We start from the raw sequence: 23381 nt of genomic DNA, 5'->3' as shown, positions 1-23381 counted from the left end.
TCAAGACCAGTGGTATTTCAGTGCATTTTTAAAAAAGGGTTGACAGCAATATCTGTTTTATAATTACTGTTTGAAGCAAGCCACACATGCTTCTTCTAATGAGCAGGTATTTTATAAGTACTTGTTTGCTTTCATATACAGGACATTATCTGCTTTAGCTCACTGGTCTGCTATCTTTGGTGAGACACCGTATATCCCTCTGCTAGCATTCCCCTTTGTAAAATTGTTCCAGAACAACCAACTAATCTGCTTTGAAGTTGTTGCCACTGTAATAGGTAAGCAAGGATTGTTACCACACATTTAACTTACCTAACTGCCCCAATTTGCTTAGCTTGAAACAAAATTATGTGCATAGGTTCTTTCAGGTCACTGAGGCATTTGTGAACAACAAGAAGTCCTGTGGAACCTTAGAGACTAACAAATATTTTGGAGTATCAGCTTTCGTGAGCAAAGACCCGCTTCATCAGATGTATGAGTGGGGGCGGTTCCAGAGGGGTATTTAAAGAGGGGGGTCCCAGTAAAAGGGAGGGCCAGAGCTGACAAGGTCTATTCAGCAAGGTGGAAATGGCCCATTATCAGTAGTATGTATCAAAAGAGGGAAAAATCAAGTCAGATCAGACAGGGGGATATGACCCATTGAGGCATTTGTGTGCTGTTTTTTAAACATATATAAAAAGCATCCTCCAGGAAATAAAATAAAATGTAGATCTTGGGGCGGGGAAGTACTTAACACAATTTAACTTCCTTACATTGACTTCTAACAGGCATCTTCATCAGTTTTTCTAATCAGTATATTTAAAGTCTAGTCGGTGAAAGAATACTTGTCCAATACAATCTTGCTGTCATGTTAAGCCTTTAAATCCAGACCTGAGATCTGTAGATACGGTAGTCAAAAGAAAAACATCTGTCTCGGTTTAAAGGTTTATTATACTAAGCTGAAGTTATCATTTGATTACGACAGCTTAGCATTTAATAGCTTGGCTTCTGAAGAAAAATTGTAAATTTAAATATCTTCCACTGAAATTAGTCATTGCAGCTGCTGCAAAGTGCTTGTATTGCTACCTTGCAGAACAATCCATTGTTGCAAACACATAGTTTGGTTGCAAAATAAGTGCCCATATCTGGTCCTAACACGTTAAATATATTTTGATGCTCAGTGACCCAGCCCCAAGACCTCATTACAGTGAGATTAAAAACATCATCTATGAATTGAGAATATAAGAATGGCCATGCTGGGTCAGACCAACGGTCAATATACCCCAGTATCCTTAATTTTGACTGTGGCTAGTCCAAGATGCTGCAGAGGGAATGAACAGAATAGACAATTTTTGAGTGTACTAACTCCTGTCATCCAGTCCCAGATTCTGACAATTGGAAGTTTAGGGACATCTGGAGCATGAGGCTGCATGTGTGACCATCTTAGCTAATAGCCATTGATTTGACCTTTCTTCTGTAAACTTACCTAATTCTTTTTGGAATCCATTTCTACTTGGCCTTCAAAACATTCCATGGCAGCAAGTTCTACAGGTTGCCTGTGTGCTGTGTGAAGAAGTACATGCATACATTGGATAACCGATGTATGTACAATGTATTAACAGATATTATACAAGTCAACTCTGCTGAGTCTGCAGATTATAGAATGCTGAATTTATAGGTACTGTAATGTAACTATACAAGTCAAAGTGGAAGGAACATCATTTGAAAAGTAAGGGGATTACAGTAATGTGCCATCCCTCAGTGTCAGAGTGATTAAGCTGTAAGTGGTTTGTTTTATTCCTTTTTGTAGTTAATTGGTGTCAACACTGGTTTGAGTATTTTCCTAATCCTCCAGTCAATATTCTTAGTATGGTGGAAAATATCTTGGCACATCAAGACAAAGAGTTGCTTCAACATTTAATAAACTACAATGTGACTTCGCAGGTAAAACTCCAACCTAGCTTCATGGTTTATAGATAACTGTTCATAAATGGCAGTGTCGAGATGCCTCATTTTAGTTTAAACATATATTTGTTCATTGAATGAATTAAGAGTAAATGCGTACTTACAGGAGTATAAAGAACATATGATCATTTGCCTTACACATGCTTTTGTAGGGCTTAAAGCAGCCCTTTCTTGCAAGTGTATGAATGCAGAAATCTGTCAGGGAAAATTATAAATCAATTTTTATATAACTTTGTCTTGATTTTTAAAATACACATCTGTTGTGACTGAATTCAGTATACAGGTGCAGTAACATAACACAGATGTGCAATTAAGTTAAAATGTATAATTAATGCGTATATTATCTACTTACTAAGTACCTCTAATTTGAAAAATTATACAGCTATCTTTGAGTAAATAATGAAAGAAAAAAGTGGAAAAAAAAAAGAGAGAAGTAAAAATAAGGTTATATAAAGCATATTTAATTCATCAACTGCAGATGGTGAGGACCTTTTCTTCATATATTTTGGTATAGTTTCCAATATTTTCTATATTTACAAATACATAATATTTCAGCATCAGACATCCTATACATTCAGATTTGTCTTTTGTAATTTTATGGTGGGGAATGGGAAGCTCTACTAATGGATTGTTTTATTAATTTTCCCAATTAATTTAGCTATATGCCTGGCCTCTTCTAGAAACATTGTTCTCTGAGGTTCTAACAAGGGAAGAATGGCTGAAAGTATTTGATAATATCTTTTCCAACCATCCTTCATACTTACTCATGATGGTTGCTGCCTATATTGTATGTTCCAGAGCTCCTTTGCTTCACTGTCATCAAACAGAGGACTTTGAGGTAAACATCTTACGTAAGCCAGACTCTTGCATCCTATATTTGGAAGTTGCAGCTGAATGTTAGTTATACTGTTCCTGTTTGAGCAGTATCCATTAATATCGTATATATTTCCTGTGGAATTAATAAAATAGTAATCAATTTCCTGCACTTCATTTTATTGGCAGAGAGGAACATAAGGAAACTTAAGAGACTGCAGACACTTTTTGTGTGTTTTACTGCCAAGGAAATTTAAAAAAAAAAATGGAAAAATCTTTGCTTAGCATTTGGAATAAAGGGAGTAGAGTGGAGCAAGTTCTTTCAAGACAATGGTTTGGTTTAAGTCAGTTCAGCCATTATGTATGTATTTATGTACTGATTAGTAGTGCAAGAATAGTATTTTCTTTTTGATCAGCTTTTAGCTAATAAAATTGACAAATATATTTATCTACCTGTTGGGTAAACATAGTGGCTGTGTCTACACTTGTACTCTTCTTTTGAAAGAGGAATGCAAATGAGGGAAATTGAAAATGCAAATGAGGCCCTGATTTACACATCTTGTGCTTCATTTGCATAACTTCTTTTCAGAAGAGATTCTTTTGAAAAAAAATGCAGTGTAGACAGGGCACTTTTGAAAATAAACCCCATCTTTGAAAGAACTGTTCCTCATGAACCAAAATAGGAAAAAGGATTCTTTCGAAGATGAGGTTTATTTTCAAAAGAGCCACTTCTACTCTGCTTTTTTTCTTTGAAAGAATCTTTTCTGAAAAGAGATTATGCAAATGAGGCATGAAACAGGTAAATCTGTGCGTTATTTGCATTTTCGATGTCCCTCATTTGTATTCCTCTTTCGAAAGAGGAGTGTAAGTTTAGGCACAGCCAGTGAGTTTTTGAACTTTTTGTAGGATTTAAAATGAAAATCTTTCTCTTTCAGTATTTCTTCCATCATCGCAACAACCTGGATATTAATGTTGTGATCAAAGAAGCCTATCATTTTATGGAAGCTACCCCAGCAGATATCCATCCACAGCATATGCTTGAAGACTTCATACCACTCACAAAGGGCCAGTATCCAATATTTAATAAATACCCCAAGTTTATTGTGGACTATCAAACACAGGAGCGAGAGAGGATCAGACAGGATGAAATAGAATACTTACGAGAAAGGTATTTACTGGAAAATAAACGGAAACCTTAAAATTGGGAGGGGCAGATATCTTGGATTTATTGGCAACTAGAGCTCTCATAAAGGCTAGGGTTACCAATTTTCTGATTGCACAATACCAAACATCCTTGCCTTGTCCCACCTATTCGCTAAAGTTCTGCCCCTGCTCACTCCATCGTCCCTCCCCCTCTGTCCCTCAGTCTCCCCCAGTCTTGCTCATTTGCTCATTGTAACTGGGCTGGAGCAGAAGGTTTTGGCTGCAGGCTCAGGGATGGGCCCAGAAATGAGGAGATCAGATTGTGGCAGGAAGCTCCAGGGTGGGGAGGGGAGGGAGTTGGGAGAGGGAAGGCTCTGGGTGAGAGCTGGGGATGAGCATTTTGCAGTGCAGGAGAAGGCCCATGGTTGCGGAGAATGGGACATGGGAAAGGGGTGTTAGCTCAAGGAGGGAGTTTGGGTGTGGAATAGGGGTTGGAGTGTGGGCTTTAAGTGGCGCTTGCCTCAGACAGCTCCTGGGAAGTAGCCACCTCTGGCTCTTAGGCATAGGCACAACGAGACAGCTCTGTGCACTGCCAGACCCTCCCCCTGCAGCTCCCGTTGGTTGTTTCGCAGCTAATAGAAGCTATGGAGCCAGTGCTTTGGGCAGGGGCAGCAGGCGGCGGCCTCGTGGCCACTCCAACACCAACGAGTCAGAGGAACATGTCTGCTGCTTCCCAGGAGCTAGGCAGGGAGCCTGCCGGCCCTGTGCCAACTGGACTTTTAATAGTTGGTCAACAAAAACAAGAGATCTAGCAACTCTAATCAAAATTAGGGAAAGAGAAATGTTTGAAATTGGGAAAGGACAGAAAAAGTAGATTTGCACTTTAACTTTTGATATGTCTTGGTTTGGCCTATTGGATTTCTTAATTAGATTAGTCAGCATTAATTGCTGAAATAATATTAAGCTTAAAAATTAACTTGTTGGTTAGTGCTCTGAAAAGCCAAAGTTTCCAACTTCAGTGCTTGAAGTCAGGCATCTAAATCCACCTTAAGGTGGCAAAGTAAAAGTGATCTGACTTTCAGAGATATTGAGAATTCCCCCCATCATTCACTGAAGTCAGTGGAAACTGGATGATTGCTTGAGTAGCTAAAAGTCTGCAACAGTTTGGGATGTGCTAGTATCTATTATGGCTCTTGAAGATGCTATGTAAACCAATCAGCTTCATCCTGTTATCAGAATTCTCATTTTCTATTGTACATTACTATTTTTTGTGCTTTGGCCACTTTACTTGAGAAGACATGATCCAAACTGCTTGATCACTGGGCAATTTGAGCACATTCATAGCTTTTATAATAAATTTTAATACTATTTCAGTAATAGGACCAGCAGTTTTTACTACTGAATAATTTCTTGAAATCTATTTTGCTTTCTTGGCAATACATAAAAATGTATACAGACAATTAGTTCACGAAATAGAAGCTAAAGCATTACAGCGAAAAGTAGACGATGAGGCTTGGTATCGGAAGCAAGAACTGCTTTGTGAGGCTGAAGAACAAAGGAGAAAAATTTTAATGCAAGAAGAGGAAAAACTGGCAGTTCAAAGACAGAGGTAGTAGTAGTACGAACCGTGGTTACAGCACCGTGCTATTAAATCTTTTATCCTAAATAGTGACAGAGATGGCCACTATTTTATTCAAATTGTAGTGTGGGAAAGCAGTGTGGTATAGAGGGTAGGGAATTAGGCTGGCTCTGCCATTGATTTGCTGTATGACCTTGGGCACATGACTTATGTTTCCAGTCCCTTTTCTCTTCCCTCAGAGAGCTTGCTGCCTCTGCCTCTTTTGATTATTTTTCACTGTGTTTGTACAATGGAGCTTCAAGTTCAGCTGGTGCCTTTAGATGTTACTGTGATAGATGTTTGTGGTAGTAATGAGGGTGCACAGTCTCAAATTTCCATTGGAATTTAGATGTTTTGTTTTAATTACCTATCAAGTCCAAATTTATAATGTAGAAAGAAGCTATAAACTTGGGGATTATAAATTGTGAGGGGGAATTTTTTTAATTAATAAAATTTATAGATTCTTTTTTTAATGGTTTGTTGGGGCTTACAGGAGTTAAGGTACTTTCCATATCTACTAATGAAAGAGGAGTACGATTCTGGTCAAACGGTGGTATGATAATTGTGTGAAATTCTTCCAACAAACTAAAGTGTTTTTTTTCTTTGTTTTTTTCTTATTGACACTAATAGCAATAGAATCGATAGACATTTTGTGGGAAATGGGGCAGAGTGCCACTCTAGATTTAAAGTTTTCTTATAATTGCAGTTTTTATTTCCAACGCAAAACAGTTATGTCAAGTGTTTGCATTTAGAGAGAGTAGTTTGTGACAGGTGATGTTTAACTATTATAGACAATTGCACTTTTCAGTGGTTGCCTTGTTCTGGTAGAGGTTTATTTGCTCCTTTTGTTTTTTTAAATTAAAAGACTAGTGGCTGTGAAGAGAGAATTAAAAGTAAAGGAGCTCCAGCTATTGGATGCTGCAAGAAGGCGTTTCTTGAGATATCAGCAGGATCAGCGTCAAATGGAGCTAAAACGTCTGGATGATGAAATTGCAAGAAAGGTTTGTTTTCCTCATCTAAGCAATTTCCTCGAGTGTTTATTAAGAGAATTACAAAAGAGTCATAACTTATAGTTAGTTTCATTACCTATAGCATATTTTGTGAAAGAAGTTGTGTTTAGCCCAAGTTAGGCTATTATCTAGTTCATTGATACATAGTTTTGACACTTGCTGCTGTTCACAGTTTACTTAAATTAGCAAAATTTTCCTTAGGGAAGCCAAAGTGAGCTAAATGTTGGGATTGTTGAAAACATAAGTGAGCTCCCTACAATTCTAAAGCTAATAAGTGCAATATTTGTGCATGTGCACAGTAAAATGAAAGAAAAGATGACCACAAGGGCAAAATAGCTGTACCATTTTGGGGTTTTTACATGCGTATTTCTTTCCTCTAGGTGTCCATGAGAGAGCGAGAAACTGCTGCTACTCTTCAAGATGTAGAAGTACGGCAAATGGAACTTGAATCCCAAAGACAGCTTTTTGAACAGGTATGTGACAAGGAATCACATACCCTCTCTTGGATATTTTTCTATTTTTTTAATTCTTTTTTTTTAAACTTGTGTACAGAAAAAACAAATTATACATAAACTTCTCAAATATATTAACCATTTGATACCTAACATTAGCAGTACGTGAAATACAGAAACATAGATATTATGAATGTTTCAAATATAAACAAAGTATTTTTATTACATAATTTACAAGCAAACAACATTTGTTGATAAAAAATCCAACTCATTAAATTATTGAAATAAGATAAAGAATAGAAGCAAAGTTCAGAGCAGAGCAATAGAGACTGGGAGGAAAGGAAGTAGGTAGAAAGGATGTCAAGGCAAAAGTGGTGAGTACCATTCATTTAACAGGATCATTCAGATACTTCCAGGAAAACGTCCCATGTTTCTGAGTTTTTTTCCTGAATGTTTGTTATGGTACGCAATTCCTGCTGTGATGGCCAAGTTTACAGTGTCAGTGCTCCAGCCATCAAATGCTAGTCATTTTTTGGATTTCCATTTCTGTAGTACTAATCTTTAAGCAGTTGTAAGTGCTGTACTGAGCCAAAGTTTTTTTCTTAGATTTATTCAGCTTCCAATCAACATACATGCAGGTTACTGTTACCTATTTTGCTTGTAATACAATTTTATTTTATAGGAAAAAAATAACTATGCAATTAAGTTTTCCCCAAAACATACATGCAGAGGAGCATTTTCAGAACATATAGGGTTAAGTTTGCACCTGCTGAATCACAGTGCAACATTTTTCTGACTTAGCAAAACCTGCTTGAATATTTGGAGTGGGATCCAGTATGTCCTCCATGCACTTTTTCTGTTGGATTAGTCCAATTTTTATTTCATGCAGCTTATAACAACTGCTATATTTTAATGCGCATCTATGCACACAGGTGAAGAAGAGTACTGAGGAACAATTTGCCATCAGAAATGAGCCTGTAAAAGAAATGCTGTTCCTCTCTGCAACTCCTTTGTTAGTCTGTAATAACCTGAAGCAAACAGTGTAATGAATAGATTTTGTTCAGCTGTGGCAGAACTAAAAATGTTGACTTGTCAATACCATTATTAAGAAAAAGGGATGGGTAAATGTTTATGGAAGAGAGGTTTTTCTTTCAAAATGTCTTCATTAATACTGTTTATAAAGCAGTTTCTATTTTGCACTCTTTCTGTAAAAATTAAGAACTGAACTGGGTTTTACTACTTAAAGATAGAAAGTCAGTTTCACATAAGAAGCAGCTTCCAACCTGTTGAAAAATGCTGCTGTGAGTGGTAGCTTTAGAAATGCCAACTTAAGTTTCAGAGAATGAGACAAGTTTTCAAAAACCCACCTGTGCTCACCATAACACATGCAAAGCCCAACTTGCATGCACAAAAGTGGATTTAAATCTGGCCACTTATTTTCAAGTGAATCTTCATGTCTCATTTATGTGATTAAAAAATGCTTCTTGCCATATGAAGTTTTAAAATCTGTGCTGAGCATAAAATGGTTAACTGTCTTCTATGGGTTCACTTTTATTAAATATATAGTCAGCTGCAGCACTGGCATTGTGGCCGTGCAACACAAACTAGTCTAAACCTATTTATACACTGTGTCTCTAAAGACAGCAGTTTAAGGAGTTAGTCTTATAACACGGCCTTCAGGACAAAGGGGTAATGCTTATTTTATTTAATTAACATTACTGAGAGTCAGGATTTCATTTAGATTTGATTTCTAGCTGTGCTACTGTCTTGTATTGCTGTTAGCAAATCATTTAATTTCTCTGTGCCCTAAATTACCAGTGGGAAACTGTATGATAATATCATTATCTAACATTGGTGCTGTGAAACTTAATTCAAATTTGAGAACCTTGAGAAAAGGTACTATAGATGAACTGTTTTTACAATGGCTCTGGTTCAGTATGATGATGTTTCAGTTTTACATTGGGTAGCTCTGCTGTAGTCCATTAAATGGAGTTACGACAACATAAAACCATAGAACTACTGTGGCAATTCAGGCTCACTATATTTTAATATAGAATGGATAAAACATTCTGTGGGAAGAGATATCCTTGGATATGTTTGTTTCAGCAGAAAGGCTTATAATATGAAAAAGCCATAATTACCTTTAATGTATAGTACTAGCTTAAACATATTTTTATGCATAACTGTTTTTACAGCAACTTGTCAAAGATCAAGAGACAATGACGCAGGAAGTGAAAGGAGAGATAGATGCCAGTAGAAGAAAGGCTGATCTTGAAGAACATCTAGTTCAGAGGTTGATAGAAAATGATCAGGATGGGGAGTGTAAAGCTCAACTGGTAAGAAAATGGACTTAACTTGTATATTTGGAAGGAATGCCTCTTCCTGCAAACAAGTATGAAAATCTTTAAAAGAAAAAGAATCCTCATTTTTTCCAGACTATTTTTACCACATTTTGACCTTATATGCAGAATCCCACTTTTAAGTGCTATTCAGGCAGTAGGAATATATTGAAGTGCTGCTAGGCATGGCTTGAATGAAAGCCATTCTTTGTGTTCCCAAAGATTGGAAGATGTGAGAATTGGCATGATCCTTCTAGTAGAGAGGTCTGCAACCTCCAGCATGTGTGCCAAGATAGGCACGCAAGCTGATTTTTCATCGGCATGTGAGGTGGGAATTCAGTGCCACCCCTCCTCCCCCATGCACCTGGGAGCTTGCTCAAAGCCTGTAGATTAACAAAAGGTCAGCTAATGCTACCATCCAGTACCTAAACGGGTAAACCTCTGCATCTTTACTTGTTAATGGAGCTGTTGTAAGTAGGACTATTAGTAACTTTAAAAAGTATCACTGGCACTCAGACGTACATAGACGTCAAAAGGTCAAATTTTGGCACTCTGCCTCTGAAAGGTTGCTGACCCCTGTTCTAGTAGATGTTACTGGTTCCAAGTTAATTTTTTCTGGTCATTAATGTTGGCCACATTGGGGAGTTGGTTTAATTGTGGCTGCAGTTGACCGTAGGTAAAAATGCTAGTATTTAGGTATCTGACTTCATTGTACTTGCAACTCAGGTAAATTTTCTAAATGTTAGGAAAATGGCACCCATAAAATATTAGAGGTTCAGTTGAAGCTTCTTCAAGATATGTGCCACATATATATGAGAAGATTGTAGTGATAAGAGATACATAAAGAGAGCGTCCTACAAAGAAACAATTTGCTGTAGTACGGCAATACTCCTCTTAAGCCTATTGCTGGTAAAGTCCTTTAACAATGACACTGAAATCAAGTTAAGGTTGAATGGAGAAGGTTATTAATTATCTGTAAAAGGATAGTGTCCTGAAGTTGATCACTTTTTCTTAGCTGGCTGAAGAAAGCTTAGCAAAAGCTGATCAGAAGTGCATCGACACAGATTGGAGAATACAAGCCTTGCATAAACAAAGATGTGATGATCTAGACCGTGAGGCATATTATGAAGAGATAGCTAAACTTCTTCATGACAACAGAGTAAAAGAAGCAGAGCTGCTGAAAGCAATGAAGGAAGAGGAAAATAAAAGGGTAAGCATGTTTTTGCATTTTTGAGGAGATGACATACAAAAGGGTGTGGCTGCAGCAGAGTATAGAATGAAGAATCAAAAGGTTTTTACCAAAAGTATTCCCTAAAACTCATTTTCACCCAATTGTCTGTCCACTAATTTTGCTGGTCAACTAACCGTATGTAGCTAGACTGAATTTTTTTTCTAGTCTAGGCCCAGAAAAATATTTTACTTCCATTTAGCTGCTTCAAAAAGCCCCCCATGCCCTCCCGGTGAGCATCAGCAAAAGCTCTTCTCAAAAGTAGAAAACATTAACTCTGCATTTTATAGCACTTATTTGTGTTAAACTAATGGTGGGGATGTAAATTTTTAAATCATTCCAGTGGCTTTTTCTGTGAAGCTTTCCTTCTGCATGCTGCAGTTTTATTGAAAATGTACTGAAATGTGTCTGTTGTATAGTGGGAGAAAGTTACAGAGAAAAGTGCTCAACTGGAAGCAGAGCAGCTAGCTGCTGCTGCTTTAGATGCACAGCGAAAGCAGTTCTTAGAAGATGAAATGAATGATGCAATAGAACTGGCTGAAAAGCTACAAAGCGAAGATGGCTATTTTGGTGAGTGTATAATATAGTACTTTCATCGTCAATGTAAATAACATGGATAGTACACGAAATCATCTATGTAAATATTTTAACCAATATCATAAAAATGTAGGTCTAGAAGGGACCTCAGTAGTTTGTCCCAGAGAGTCCCCTATACTGAGGTAGGGCTAAGTATTATCTAAATTCTAGATGATGCTGACAGTGGTGATTTCCCATGATATGATAAATTATTTTACATAAATATATAAGAACTTTTTCTACAAGTTTTACTTCTTCCATCCCAGCATGAGGTTATTTTCAGACAAAAGAATTAGCACTGTTTCCTTCTCTTACCATTAATACTGTTTCAATTTGATTCTTCACTTTTCCATCTTCTCTTACTGCTTATTGTGATGTGACAGGGACTGATCGTACTGCCTAGAATGAAGTTTCTGTAGCATAGTCTACATATAGTTAGAGAACACAAACAATACCAGAGTGCTCATTTTGCCATTGTTCCTCCTCACGAGAGAGAGAGAGAGTGTGTGTGTGTGTATATACACCACTATATCTTTCCTTTGCTACTGGAGTTTTGTAAACACTTAGAAAATATCTGTTAAATCAACTAATCCTAAATCAAAGTGGGATTCTTCCCTATGGTTTATTTTATACATTCAACTTTGCTCAGCAAGATAAAGCTGAAAAGTTTTTGTGTGTGTGTGTGTGAGAGAGAGAGAGAGAGAGAATGACTTTTGTTTTAAGTAATTTGTAGAGGCTCTCTAAACTGGTATGATAGAGTAGTGGTTTTCAACCAGTGTGCCGGGAGGCAGCTGAAATGCTGCTTCCTGGCCCAAATCAACTGGCAGGCAGCCTGCCCCCCTCTCCCTGCTGTGGCAATGGGGAGGGAGAGAGGTTGGGCAGGAGCCTGTTGGAGAGGGTACACAGTTTAAATGCTTCTTACTGGCTCCAGTGAGTTGGTTGGAAGGAGAGCCTGCTTTCAGTGGTTACTGGTTTACTCAACATCCTTAGCAGGGCGCTGAGCAGATTTTGAAAATGTGTTTGTGCTAAGAGGGTGTATTCTATGGTTGATTTGAAACGTTGCGTTTGAGCATGGTTAGCTTTTTGTATGCACTACTATATTGCAAACCTCTCTAGTAAGACTGTAACCATAGTAAATGTAAATAAAGGTGATGTTTATGAGCAATCAATTCAGATGAAAAGGGTGAGTGTGGCATGGAATTATTTATCTCACTGAAGTGTGCGATGTTACTGAAAAGACTGGGAACCACTTTGGTAGAACACTGTTTAAATATTATCTCCAAGCATTGTTGTAAAATGTTATTTCTTCCTTTGCTGTTTACAAAACTTGAAAAAGAAACACCAACAAACTAAAATGACAAGCCCCACCCCTTATTACCATCTACACACACTCTCTCCCCCCACCCCCACCCCCGCTTTGTGTCTGTCTGCCTAAGTGGGGCCACAAGGGTAACTTGTTGGAAGTGCCTAATTCACGTAATGTGAACTAAATGGCAATTTTCTTTGTCTTCTTACTCAAGATGCCACACTCTAAGACAGCAAGTCCTACTATACAGTATTTCACCTGTTTCTTAATGGCCCTTTTGTCAACAGCTTAGTCACTCATATTTTTAAAAATATTGCATTGTGAGCCTATATTTTCTGCAAATCAAAATTTAGTAAAAATGCGTGGTCGTGGCCCCACAAACTAATGATTTTTGGTTAGAGATTGTCTGGTCCCTACTTACCTGGAGCTTCCTGCATGCTTAATCTCAAGCCACGTCTTCACAGTTAGTGACAACATGGTAAGTGCCAGCGTGCAAATCTACAGTGTCACCTTGCTGTGCAGCAGTGTCTCATGTGAACACTGGACTGGCTCAGTGGAAATCCCAGAGTGCAGCCTAGCATACAATGCTTTCTTCAGGTTGAACCTCTCTAGTCTGGCATGCTCTTGTTCAGCAACATCCGTAATCCAGCATGAATTTAATTAGCTGGATGACCGCTTTTCATGGGTATGGCTTAGTTTCACGTGGTCCCATAAAGTTTGTTTACAGCCACCGGTACTGGTTCTCAGTGTTCAGAGCTGTTATTTAGCTGTAATTGACCCCTAAATGGCTGTGTCTGCACTAGCCAAAAACTTTGAAATGGCCATGCAAATGGCCATTTCGAAGTTTACTAATGAAGCGCTGAAATACATATTCAGCACCTCGTTAGCATGCGGGCGGCCACAACACTTCAAAATTGACGCAGCTCGCTGCCACGCAGCTCATCCACACGGGGCTCCTTTTCAAAAGGACCCCGGCTACTTCGAAGTCCCCTTATTCTATAGGAATAAGCACTTATTCTATAGGAATAAGGGGACTTCGAAGTAGACGAAAGGGAAAAGGAGCCCTGTCTGGACAAGCCGTGTCAATTTCGAAGTGTCGCAGCCGCCTGCGTGCTAATGAGGCGCTGAATATGTATTTCAGCGCTTCATTAGTAAACTTCGAAATGGCCATTTGCATGGCCATTTTGAAGTTTTTGGCTAGTGTAGACATAGCCAATGTGTTCTACAAGCCCAGTAAGCAGTGGAAGTGTTGGTAATGCTGCTAGTCAATATTGCCCTCCTGTCATCTGGCAAATTCTCTCGGTAGGTCAGGCCCTGAGGGTGCCAGACTAAATAGGCTCAGCCTATAGTAGGATACTGCACTGCATTCCAGAACTTGCTGCACAGTTGCAGTGTTCACATGGGACATTATTGTTTGTCAAACTAATGTTCTATAGATTCATATCCTACCTTGCCATGCAGTGGTTTGCAGTGTAACAAGTCCAAAGTAGATGTTCTGTTTTTACCTCCTGAAAGATGATGACTCACCTCAAGTTTTCAAAGTGTGGCTTTTAATAAACACATGCTATTAAATTCTTACAGTTTACAAAGAAACCTCTTTCCACTTCCCACAGAGAGACTGCGTGATTTAAAGACTGGTTGTGTCCAGCAAGATTTAAAATTCCAGCAGGTGCATGGAGAAGCACAGCCCAAGTCAGGATATGTCTGTCTAAATGACTTATCTACAGAAGAATCCTCAGCACGTTGTGAGTTACTAAACTTTGGAATAGTCTTTCTCTCACTTGTAATTTTGGAAGCATTACCCGAGCACCATGGTGGGTGAAAAAGTCTTTGGTAAACGTGCAGATTAAGTTTTAATTGATTTCCTGCATGAAAAATTCCTTGTGAAGGCAGTAACCAACTAACTGTGATTGTTGTGTTGGACCCAACTATATCCCCATCCCATATTTCTATTGGATTTGCAACTGTATCTGTAACTTAAGTACCTTCACATAGTTCTCTGTGACTTTTGCGAGTAAACAAATGTAGAATTACCTGTCATTTAAATCATTCTGAAAAAGACTCAGTCTCTACTTATTAATTCTGAACTGTGTCTGCTTCTGCCATAACTGTTCTTTAATTGTACATTTTATGGGTAAAATCCTTCTGATATTACAGGAGAATTAATACCTTCAAAACTCATAGATAGTGTTTTAGCTTCTCCATTTGCCACTAAGTACAGTACAATAATGATGCATTTTGCAAAGGATGTAAACAAATGCCTAGCAAGTAGGAGTTTCTCTCCACTTGCAGTAGTTAGAGCTCCCCCCTGCTTATCAAAGGACTGAATGAAGGAATAAAAGTGTAGTAATTGTCTTGTTATTCTCCAACGAGTAATATCTCTGTACTAGTTTAGTCACAAAAAACTGAATCCCATATAGGAGGTCAGACTAGATGATCATCGTGGTTCCTTCTAACGTTAATCTATGCATCTGAGTCCTTTTATTGGTTAATTGCAATATTAATTCTTAGCCTCTTTCATTTCTAGTTTCTTTAGATAGAAGACGAGAAGACCTGGAATGCAGAGAACGGCAACTGATGGCAGAAGTCAGAGAGCTCAGGCAAAAACTTACTTCACAGGCCCGAGCTGCATATCCCTTGCCTCATTTTCCAGACACAAAGTGGACCACTTAAGAAAGCACGCTTCATACTTTAGCAGTACTGTAGTAATCACTGAGATTCTAAATAGCTATGTTGTGATCAAAGAGACTGATTTTAGATTATTTATTATCAATATTTTTTGAAATATTTTGTATATTAAATATAAAGTACTAAGTAGAAATGTTATAGTTTCACACTTGATTATTCTGTCCATAATGACACTTCATCGTTTTTTTTTAAATAAACTTATTTTCTTGTAATTGAACTACTGAATAATCACTATTTGAGTACATGGCATATTCTTATTACACCATTTCTCTGGGGGAAAAAACAGCATTTTTTAAAATGATGTAGTTGTCAGTAGTGTCTAATGCACATCCCTTTTGTGATAATTTGTAATGTTTTCCATCTGGGTGGCTGGAGGCCAAGCTGTGGAACTCAATGCCAGGAAAGATTATGAAGGCCAAAAGATAACTGGGCTCAAAAATGAATCAGGTAAATTCATGAAGAACAGGTTTACCAACGACCATTAGCCAAGACAGTCAGGGATGTAATCCCATGATCTGGTCTCCATAAATCTCTGCCAGAAACTGAAACTGGATCACAGATTGATCAATAAATTGCCCTGTTTTGTTCATTCCCTTTGAGGCATCTGGCACCATCTGCTATTGGAAGAAGACATGATACTCAGGTAGATGCACCATTGCTCTGATCCATTGATCATATATTTTTACGGTGCATTCCAAAGGAGACAAAGGTGGTTGAAAAGTAAAAATAGATATAGTAGCTAGATCCTTGTCTCCTGTAAATCATCTATAGCCCCATTGAGTTTGATGGTGTTAAAGCAATTTATACCAGATGAGGATTTTGCTCAGTATAGGTTTTGGGACATCATGTAAAAGCTGTAGTATGAGGAATGAAAAAAAGTAAAATGTCAGATGTTTTTCTGAATGCTAAAGCTGGAACCTACCATGACAAAATATGTTCAGAACCAGTTTCCTAGAATTAGCATCAGATGCTTAGCTAGTCAAAATAAATATGGGTCCTAGAAATTGAGTTGTTCATCCTCTGTACTAAATACAGAAATTTGGTATGCTGGATTATGAAGTTTTCCAGACCACAGAAGATGCTGGGGATTGGAGTTCAGGGGATGAGGGGAGTGGGCATGAGGTGTTTAACTGGTGTCCTGCTGCCTTTCCCCCAGCTGTGGGGTGAACAGCAGCAGCAGCACACAGAGCTACTTCCTCCTCCCCTGCTAGAGTCCAAACCATAGGTGTTCCCAGATGAGGGAGACCCAAATTATGGAGGTTCAAGTTTACTGAAGTTTTCTGTATCCATCTGCCCTCTCCCAGCGAGCCACTTGCTTCTGTTGAAAATATTTCTGTTCATGTTTGGGAGCAAAGAATAAATACTCTTCATATTAAAAAGTCTTCAGAGCAGCAAGTTCATAAAGGCAAAGTATCACAATTTAAATTTTAAAATAGGTAAAAATGCTGTAGCTTACCACTGTTAGGCTGTGTCTATACTACCTCCCTACTTCAAAGGGAGGATGGTAGGTAGAGTGTCCGGAGATTATTAATGAAATGCTGCACTGCATATGCAGCACTTCATTAACCTAATTATCCCCTGCAGCAACTCTGAAGTGTTATACTTGGAAGAGCTGGCTTGCGTGTAGCTGCGGCTCACCTGCCGGTACTTCAAAATGCCTGGGCAACTTCGAAGTCCCTTTACTCAAAATTTTTCACTTCAAAGTATCGGCAGGTGAGCCGCAGCTACACATGAGCCAGCACATCTAAGTTTAACACTTTGGAGTTGCCACGGTGGAGAATTAGCTTAATGAAGTGCTGTATATGCACTGCAGCACTTCATTAATAATCTCCCGACACCCTACTTACCATCCTCCCTTCAAAGTAGGGAGGTAGTATAGACAAGCCCTTTGTGCATTGTACACTCAAGGTTGGAAACTTTTGGCCAGGAGTGCCTTTAGGGCCGCATCTGCATCTTGAGCCCCTTCATATTTCCCTCCCAGTAGTATAAAGGGCAATGTGGAGCCAGCCAAGCCTCAGTTCCTTCTTACCTGGAGTCAGGGCAAACGGCACCACCCAAGGCCACAGCGCTCCCAGGGTCCCTGTGGATAGTGGCTGCTTGAACTAGGTTGGAGTGACCCCCACCCACAGCATTCCTGAGGTTACTATGGACTGGGGCTCGCTCTGGATGATACTTACCAGTTAACCATTAACATCCCTAGTTTAAAGCTTTCACTGCTGGGCAAATCACTGACACCAACTTTGGACCCAGGTAAATGAGATGTACCCACATCTCCATCTCCAGTGACTGTGCTGTAACTGCTAGTGCAGGAGTGGTGAACCTTTTTTGGGTTGTGTACCACTAAAGTACCGGGGCAGTAGATTTTGTGCCCCCCACTCAGGGGTTTGGCCACAAATGAGAGGTTCAGTGTGAGCGGGGGCTAGCAGGCTTGGGATGAGGGGTCTGGGCAGGAGAGAGCATGCAGGAGTGGGCTGGGGGTCTGAAAGTGCAGGAGTGGTCTGAGTGATGGACACTTACCTATTGCAGCTCCCCAGAGGCACACATGGCTCTCTGTCCCCTGCAGCTCCCAGGCACCATTCCCCTCACTGCTCTGATTGGCTGGAATTGCAGCCAATCAGAGCAGTGAAGCAAAAGCTGCAGACAGGGATGTACTGGAAACTCCTGAAATGCACAATTTTGAATTGCACTTAACCTGCATTAAAGCGAACTAAGCACAACTCAAAATCCAGCTCCTCCCAGCCCTGGCTCAACCCCCCTACAGCCTGATGCAACCCCAGTTCAAACCACCCCCCAAACGCAGCTCCAGCTCACTATCCTTTGTTCATGGCACTGGTTAAAACCCCACCCTCATCCTGCACAGCTCTGACTCAAGTCCACCCCTCTGCTCCCCTGCCCTTCCCGCCCGGCAGCCCTAAGCCAGCCCAGGCTTAACCTTCTGCCCCCTTCCCATGGCCCCAACCCACTGTCAGGCTTAATCCTCCCAACTGCTCTCCACAACTCCAGGACTTACCTTTTGAAAGGAGCTCTAGGTGTTCCTGCTGGTTCCCCAGCTGCAGAACGTGTGTTCCAAGGGGAAAAAAGCTGCCCTCCCCCGACTTCCGTGACATTCGAGTTACATGAGGGTACATGGCAATGCAACCCTCGCATAACTCAAGGGACTACTGTACTGCCGTTCCCCAGCATGGGAGGCAGTGCAGTAGCGGTTTTGCATGGAGCTGCTTCCATAACACAGAGGCTGTGGGCTGGATCCAGCCATGGCTTGTCTGACTGGCCCACGAGGCTGGGGGCCCCATGTCCTCCACCCTGCAGCAGGCCAGATGCTGGGGAGGGGACCTACAAGCCTGGGGGGGCTGGATCCTGCAAGCTGTGGGGTGGATCAAGATCATGGACTGAGGGTTCCCCACCCCTGCACTCGTCTTCAGTTCCTAAGACTACTACATATTATGCTTTTGCTTCTAAGCCCTCTTTGTCAACAGAAATTGTTAAGATGTAGCACAGCTCTTCTGGAATACAGGAGGGCCTCACGAGCACGAGGAACCTATTAGGAAGAGACATGTTACTTTAGTGAGTGGAGATATGAAGTAGACTAAGGCCTCACAGGCCTATTTGGTACCTGAAAATTTTGGTGCTGGCTGAGGCACACCCCACAAGCAGCTTCTGTACTGCCTCTAGGCACTTCCTGCTGAGCACTTTGGAGCCAAAGCTTCTCTCATTAACATCCATAACTTTGGTACCAATTTTGTTGGCACAGTTTATTCTGCTACCACCTCTGCAGTATAGCTGCTCATGTTACAGATAATCTTGACACCAAGATCCACATCTCTAGAAGCTCTAGCTGTGCCTTCCCTGCTTCTCCACTGCCACTGTTGGTGGGAAACGTTCTTCTAATTGTACTGACCGCGGATACTTCTTTGACCTTGGGTATGTCTGTGTTACCAATGAAAGACTTTTGCACACCAATTCCTGGGATTCCCACTGTCATCTCCAGCAGTGATGCCAGAATATGCTTCCCCCCGCCCCGCCGCTGGTACTAGACAATAGGGTGGTTCATCTAGTTACTGCCCATGGTCCCTCTCCTGTGGTCCCTATACATCCAACAGGGAATGTAGGCTTCACAATCACTATGGAAAATATAGGAAAAATAGACCTATATACTTCCTGGCACAAAAGCTCTCCTCTCTAACTTCCTTTTCTCACAGCCCTCATGCCTGGCTGCACTGGCACCAAGCTAGGAAATCATCCTTCTTGACCCCCCTCAAGGCCTAGGTATCCCTCAAAAGGGTCTATTGGCATCCAAAAATAACAGCCACCCCCAAATGGCAATTGCTGATCCTCAATTGTTGTTTGTATTATCAGAGCATCTAACTGCTTGTGTCTAATGAAATCAGCCAGCCACCTGGTCTACTCCCACAACCATCTTGCTGTCTTCACCTGATGAAGCTCTGGGTCCTGTATGCTCCAAGACACCTTGACAACGAGGTTTTCCAGACTTCTTTGCTGAATGGCAGAAACCTAGCCTATCAAGTGAGGTACTGCAGGAGAAGTCCCAAGAACTACTGGGCACCTTGCAATGCACAACTCTGTGCCAGTCAGACTGGCTACACCAGTAAATGAAGCACTATTAGAACCTTCCCAGTTCTGGTAGACACCTGCATTTATTTCTTAGACATCTAAAAAAGACAAAAGTAGCAGCTGCCATCTCAGGGGTTTGAGTACCTGTAAACTTATCACATACTTAGAACTCTTGCTCACTGTTCAGGAAAGAACAAAACAACAAAGCAAGCAGCATGGGTGACTCCTCATGCTGGCAATCACACTCCCAGCTCAAAATATAGGCAAACTCTGTTTGATCCAAACAAAAAGCAGTCACGTAGCACTTTAAAGACTAACAAAATAATTTATTAGGTGAGGTTTTGTGGAACAGACCCACTCCTTCAGACCATAGCCAGACCAGAACAGCAGAGAACAGACCAGGCTATGGTCTGAAGGAGTGGGTCTGTCCCACGAAAGCTCACCTAATAAATTATTTTATTAGTCTTTAAAGTGCTACTTGCCTGCTTTTTTGTTTTGCTAGTATATAGACTAGCACGGCTTTCTCTTTATTTCTGTTTGATCCAAGTCAGGGAAGTGCAGATGCAGAGAAACACCACATGGTGGTGCTCTAGTAAATAGGAAAGGAGAAATGCTGTCAGGCAGCAAGCTGTTTCTGACACTGGTGTATTTATTGCCAACCTAACAGCTGCCCACATCTGCTCCAGAGGAGACCAGAGCCCAGGGTCTTTCTGATTCATTCATCACTCCTCATCCTCCCCCACAAAACTAACCAGGAGTTTAGTACAAAGGCCCAAGCAGCTATTTTGCTCAGCAACAAATACCTTTATTACTGCGAGAAGCAGCTTCTTATTTGGTGCTGCAGGACAGGATGGGGTGGGGCTAGCATAGTGGGTTAGTAGTTCAGAAAAGACAGAAGTACCACAGAAGACATTGGCACTAAGCTTGATAGCGGAAAAAGCTCAATGAAAGAGCAAGAACATCTACAATTTCTTCGTCAATTTTCAGCAGGCATTTGACAGTATAGGTCAGAGAGTGACTTGGGCAGGGTTGGAGTCATATGGAGTGGGTAGCAGACTGATGTGGGCGTTGAAGGATATCAGTGACAATGCAGAGGCAGCAGCGAGAACGTACGGAGAGTTGGGAAGCTGGTTTGGAATGCGTAGAGGTCCGAGACACAGATCTGATATCACTGAGAATCTTCACACATCTAGAGAGCGATGGACAAGATCAAGGAAGAGTTAGAAGGGATATCCGTGCACAGGGAAAGAATTTAACAACTTGAGGTTTGCAGATGATATAGTTATTATTGAGCAAGATGAGGAGAAGCTAACGAAAATGAGGCAGGTGCTAAATGAGGAAGGGAAGCGGTACAGACTGATTATGAACATCAATAAAAAAAAACAATGGTATTTGGAAATAAGGAAATGGAAGATCAGTGTAGATGGGATTGAACTAGAGAACATGGAGACATTCACATATCTGGGGAGCAACATAACACATGATCTAGCCTGTAAGAAGGAACTAGCTACAAGACTAGCAAAAGCAAGAGCGAGTTTGAAGGTGATGGATAAGATCTGGAAGAGCAGAGTGATTAGCTTAGGAACAAAGCTGAGCATCTTGAAAACGTATGTATTCAGCAGCATGTTGTACAGATGTGAGACATGAGTGGTAACGAAAGATTCGCAGAGAAAAATATTGGCGTTTGAGAGGAGTTATAGAAAGATCCTGAGAATAGGATGGATGCAGAAGGAATTATATAGGAAGGTACAGCCAAAAGAGAATCTATTGAAGGAGGTTATACAACGGAAGTTACAGCTATTCAAGAATATTTGCAGAATGAACAACGAACAAAAAATCAAGACCCTGGTATCTGGCATAATGGATGGTGCAAATGGGAGAGGTAGACTCCACAGAGAATGGGCAGATGATACGGTAGATTGGTGTGGAACCTAGTCTACAGAAACTAAGCCACTCCACACTAGACAGGGAAATATGGAAGGAAATAGTGAGAAAGGCATCAGACACCAATGGCGCTGAGCCCATTGTTGTTGTTGCTGACTATTGGCATGCATAGCATTTTTGATGGCACACCACTCCGCAAGACACCAGGTGAATCACTGATCCACATTAACATCAATGGCAACGCTAGGCCTGATTTTAGTGGGGACAGGACTTCTCCCATTGTCTCAGCCCCAAGTGACCCACAAACACAAGGGCGTTTACTCTCCTGTCCCTAGGCTCTGTCTCCCCTGCTCATTCCTTTGGTCATCTGGTCTCTTGACTCCTGCAGCCAGAGCCATCCCTAGGGTATGGTGAATTGGGGCAAGCCCAGGGCCCTGGCCTTTTCAAGGGGCAGGTGCATCCCAGGGATGGGCTATAGGCAGCCCCCACACACTAGAACTTTCCCCTCCAACTCCGCCTAGCATCTCCCGCCCACCAGGGGACCCCACCAATCAGCACCTTCCCCGCCCAGCCATCCACTGTAGCTCAGATGCTTTGCCACATCACCAGGCTGGGGGAGGGCCAGGGGACGTGCAGCAGGCTCAGGGACAGAACTAGATGGGGCAGAAGCAGAGTGGCTGGGGGTTGGAAGAGGCAGGGCAAGGCCCTGGGAAGGAATGGAATGGGGACGTGGCTAGGAGGGAGAAACTCAATGCCTGTATTGCAGGCCCCACACCTGCACAGGGGCAGCCTTGCCTGCAGCCACCACCTATGTAGCTGCTGCACCCCTCAGCCCTGTCAGTGCACTGCTGCTAAATTCTCCCCATTCCCCTGCCTCTCTGCTCGTCTTTCACTCTGCCACCCCTCCCCCCAGCCGCATGAACAGCAGCTCTCTCACCAGGGAGGCCCAAGCCAGCCCCACAGAGCCCCACCTACCCTCCTCCTCACCATCCCACTCTAGCCTCTTGTCTGTCACCTTCCCTGTCTTTTCCATGCTCTTCCCCTCACCTGCCTCTTCCAACCCCCTCTACAGCCCTTGTGAAGCCCCTTCTTCTCCACAGCTGAGATTCCTGCCCCCACCTCACCCTTGTGGCCGGGATGGGCAGGCAGGCCATCACTCAGGGCATGACAGCTAAGCTTCTGGAGGAGCTGATGAGGGGTAGGAGGCCAAACACATAAAGCTACAAACACCCTTGGGCCAGCCAGGCGTGCTTTGGTCTTGAATGGTCATGGCTAGAGAATCGTTAACCAGTAAGCACGCAACTCATTGATAGGCTTATTGGTTAACTGGCCCTTGCTAGTTGTAGCCATGGAGCTGACAAGTGATCCTAGCCGGTTCCGCGATTCCCCACATACTGATCGGATCATTGGGCACTTTTAGACTTCCCCCAAGGAGGGCAAAAGGTGCTGGCATCACCACCACCTTGCGTTCTGGGATGTAGTGTGGTGCATCAGGGGGTCGAATGTAGCCAGACAGAGTCTCCCCCTTACAAGCCAGCTTGCTCGTTGCCCCCCCCCCACCGAGAAGCACACAGGGCACGGAAATGGCTGCTGACAGCACAGTCTTTGATGCCCTCATTGAGGCCCAGATATGCTAGCTTATCGTGACCCTGAGAGGCAGAAAGTACAGATGGAAGGCTAACAGGCCAGACTGTCAACATGAGGGGGGGGACCCTCAAGAAATCACCCCAGCTGGCATTGATCGATATGATGCACACACACAATCACCCAGAAGGGGACGTGCCCCGCCCACACAAAAGAATGTCCTGTAC

The 23381-nt window shown here is 41.6% G+C and overlaps 1 protein-coding gene across 2 annotated transcripts in view; it reads left to right on the top strand.

Moving 5' to 3' along the window:
- The window catches only part of TBC1D31 (TBC1 domain family member 31), a 34500-nt gene extending 19178 nt beyond the window's left edge, over positions 1 to 15322 (top strand). For both annotated transcript variants that reach the window (XM_074986708.1, XM_074986709.1), the window contains exons 11-22: positions 142 to 275; positions 1787 to 1920; positions 2600 to 2779; positions 3690 to 3922; positions 5354 to 5506; positions 6381 to 6516; positions 6906 to 6998; positions 9173 to 9313; positions 10332 to 10526; positions 10964 to 11114; positions 14040 to 14171; positions 14954 to 15322. In XM_074986708.1, the coding sequence (XP_074842809.1) occupies positions 142 to 275; positions 1787 to 1920; positions 2600 to 2779; positions 3690 to 3922; positions 5354 to 5506; positions 6381 to 6516; positions 6906 to 6998; positions 9173 to 9313; positions 10332 to 10526; positions 10964 to 11114; positions 14040 to 14171; positions 14954 to 15099 (1828 nt within the window). In that variant the 3' untranslated portion in view covers positions 15100 to 15322. The remainder of the gene's footprint in view (positions 1 to 141; positions 276 to 1786; positions 1921 to 2599; positions 2780 to 3689; positions 3923 to 5353; positions 5507 to 6380; positions 6517 to 6905; positions 6999 to 9172; positions 9314 to 10331; positions 10527 to 10963; positions 11115 to 14039; positions 14172 to 14953) is intronic.
- Positions 15323 to 23381: the final 8059 nt, after the last annotated feature.

Source organism: Carettochelys insculpta, chromosome 2 (genome assembly GCF_033958435.1).
Source record: "Carettochelys insculpta isolate YL-2023 chromosome 2, ASM3395843v1, whole genome shotgun sequence".
Lineage (NCBI taxonomy): Eukaryota > Metazoa > Chordata > Testudines > Carettochelyidae > Carettochelys > Carettochelys insculpta.
This window is presented reverse-complemented; position numbering and strand designations above follow the sequence as displayed.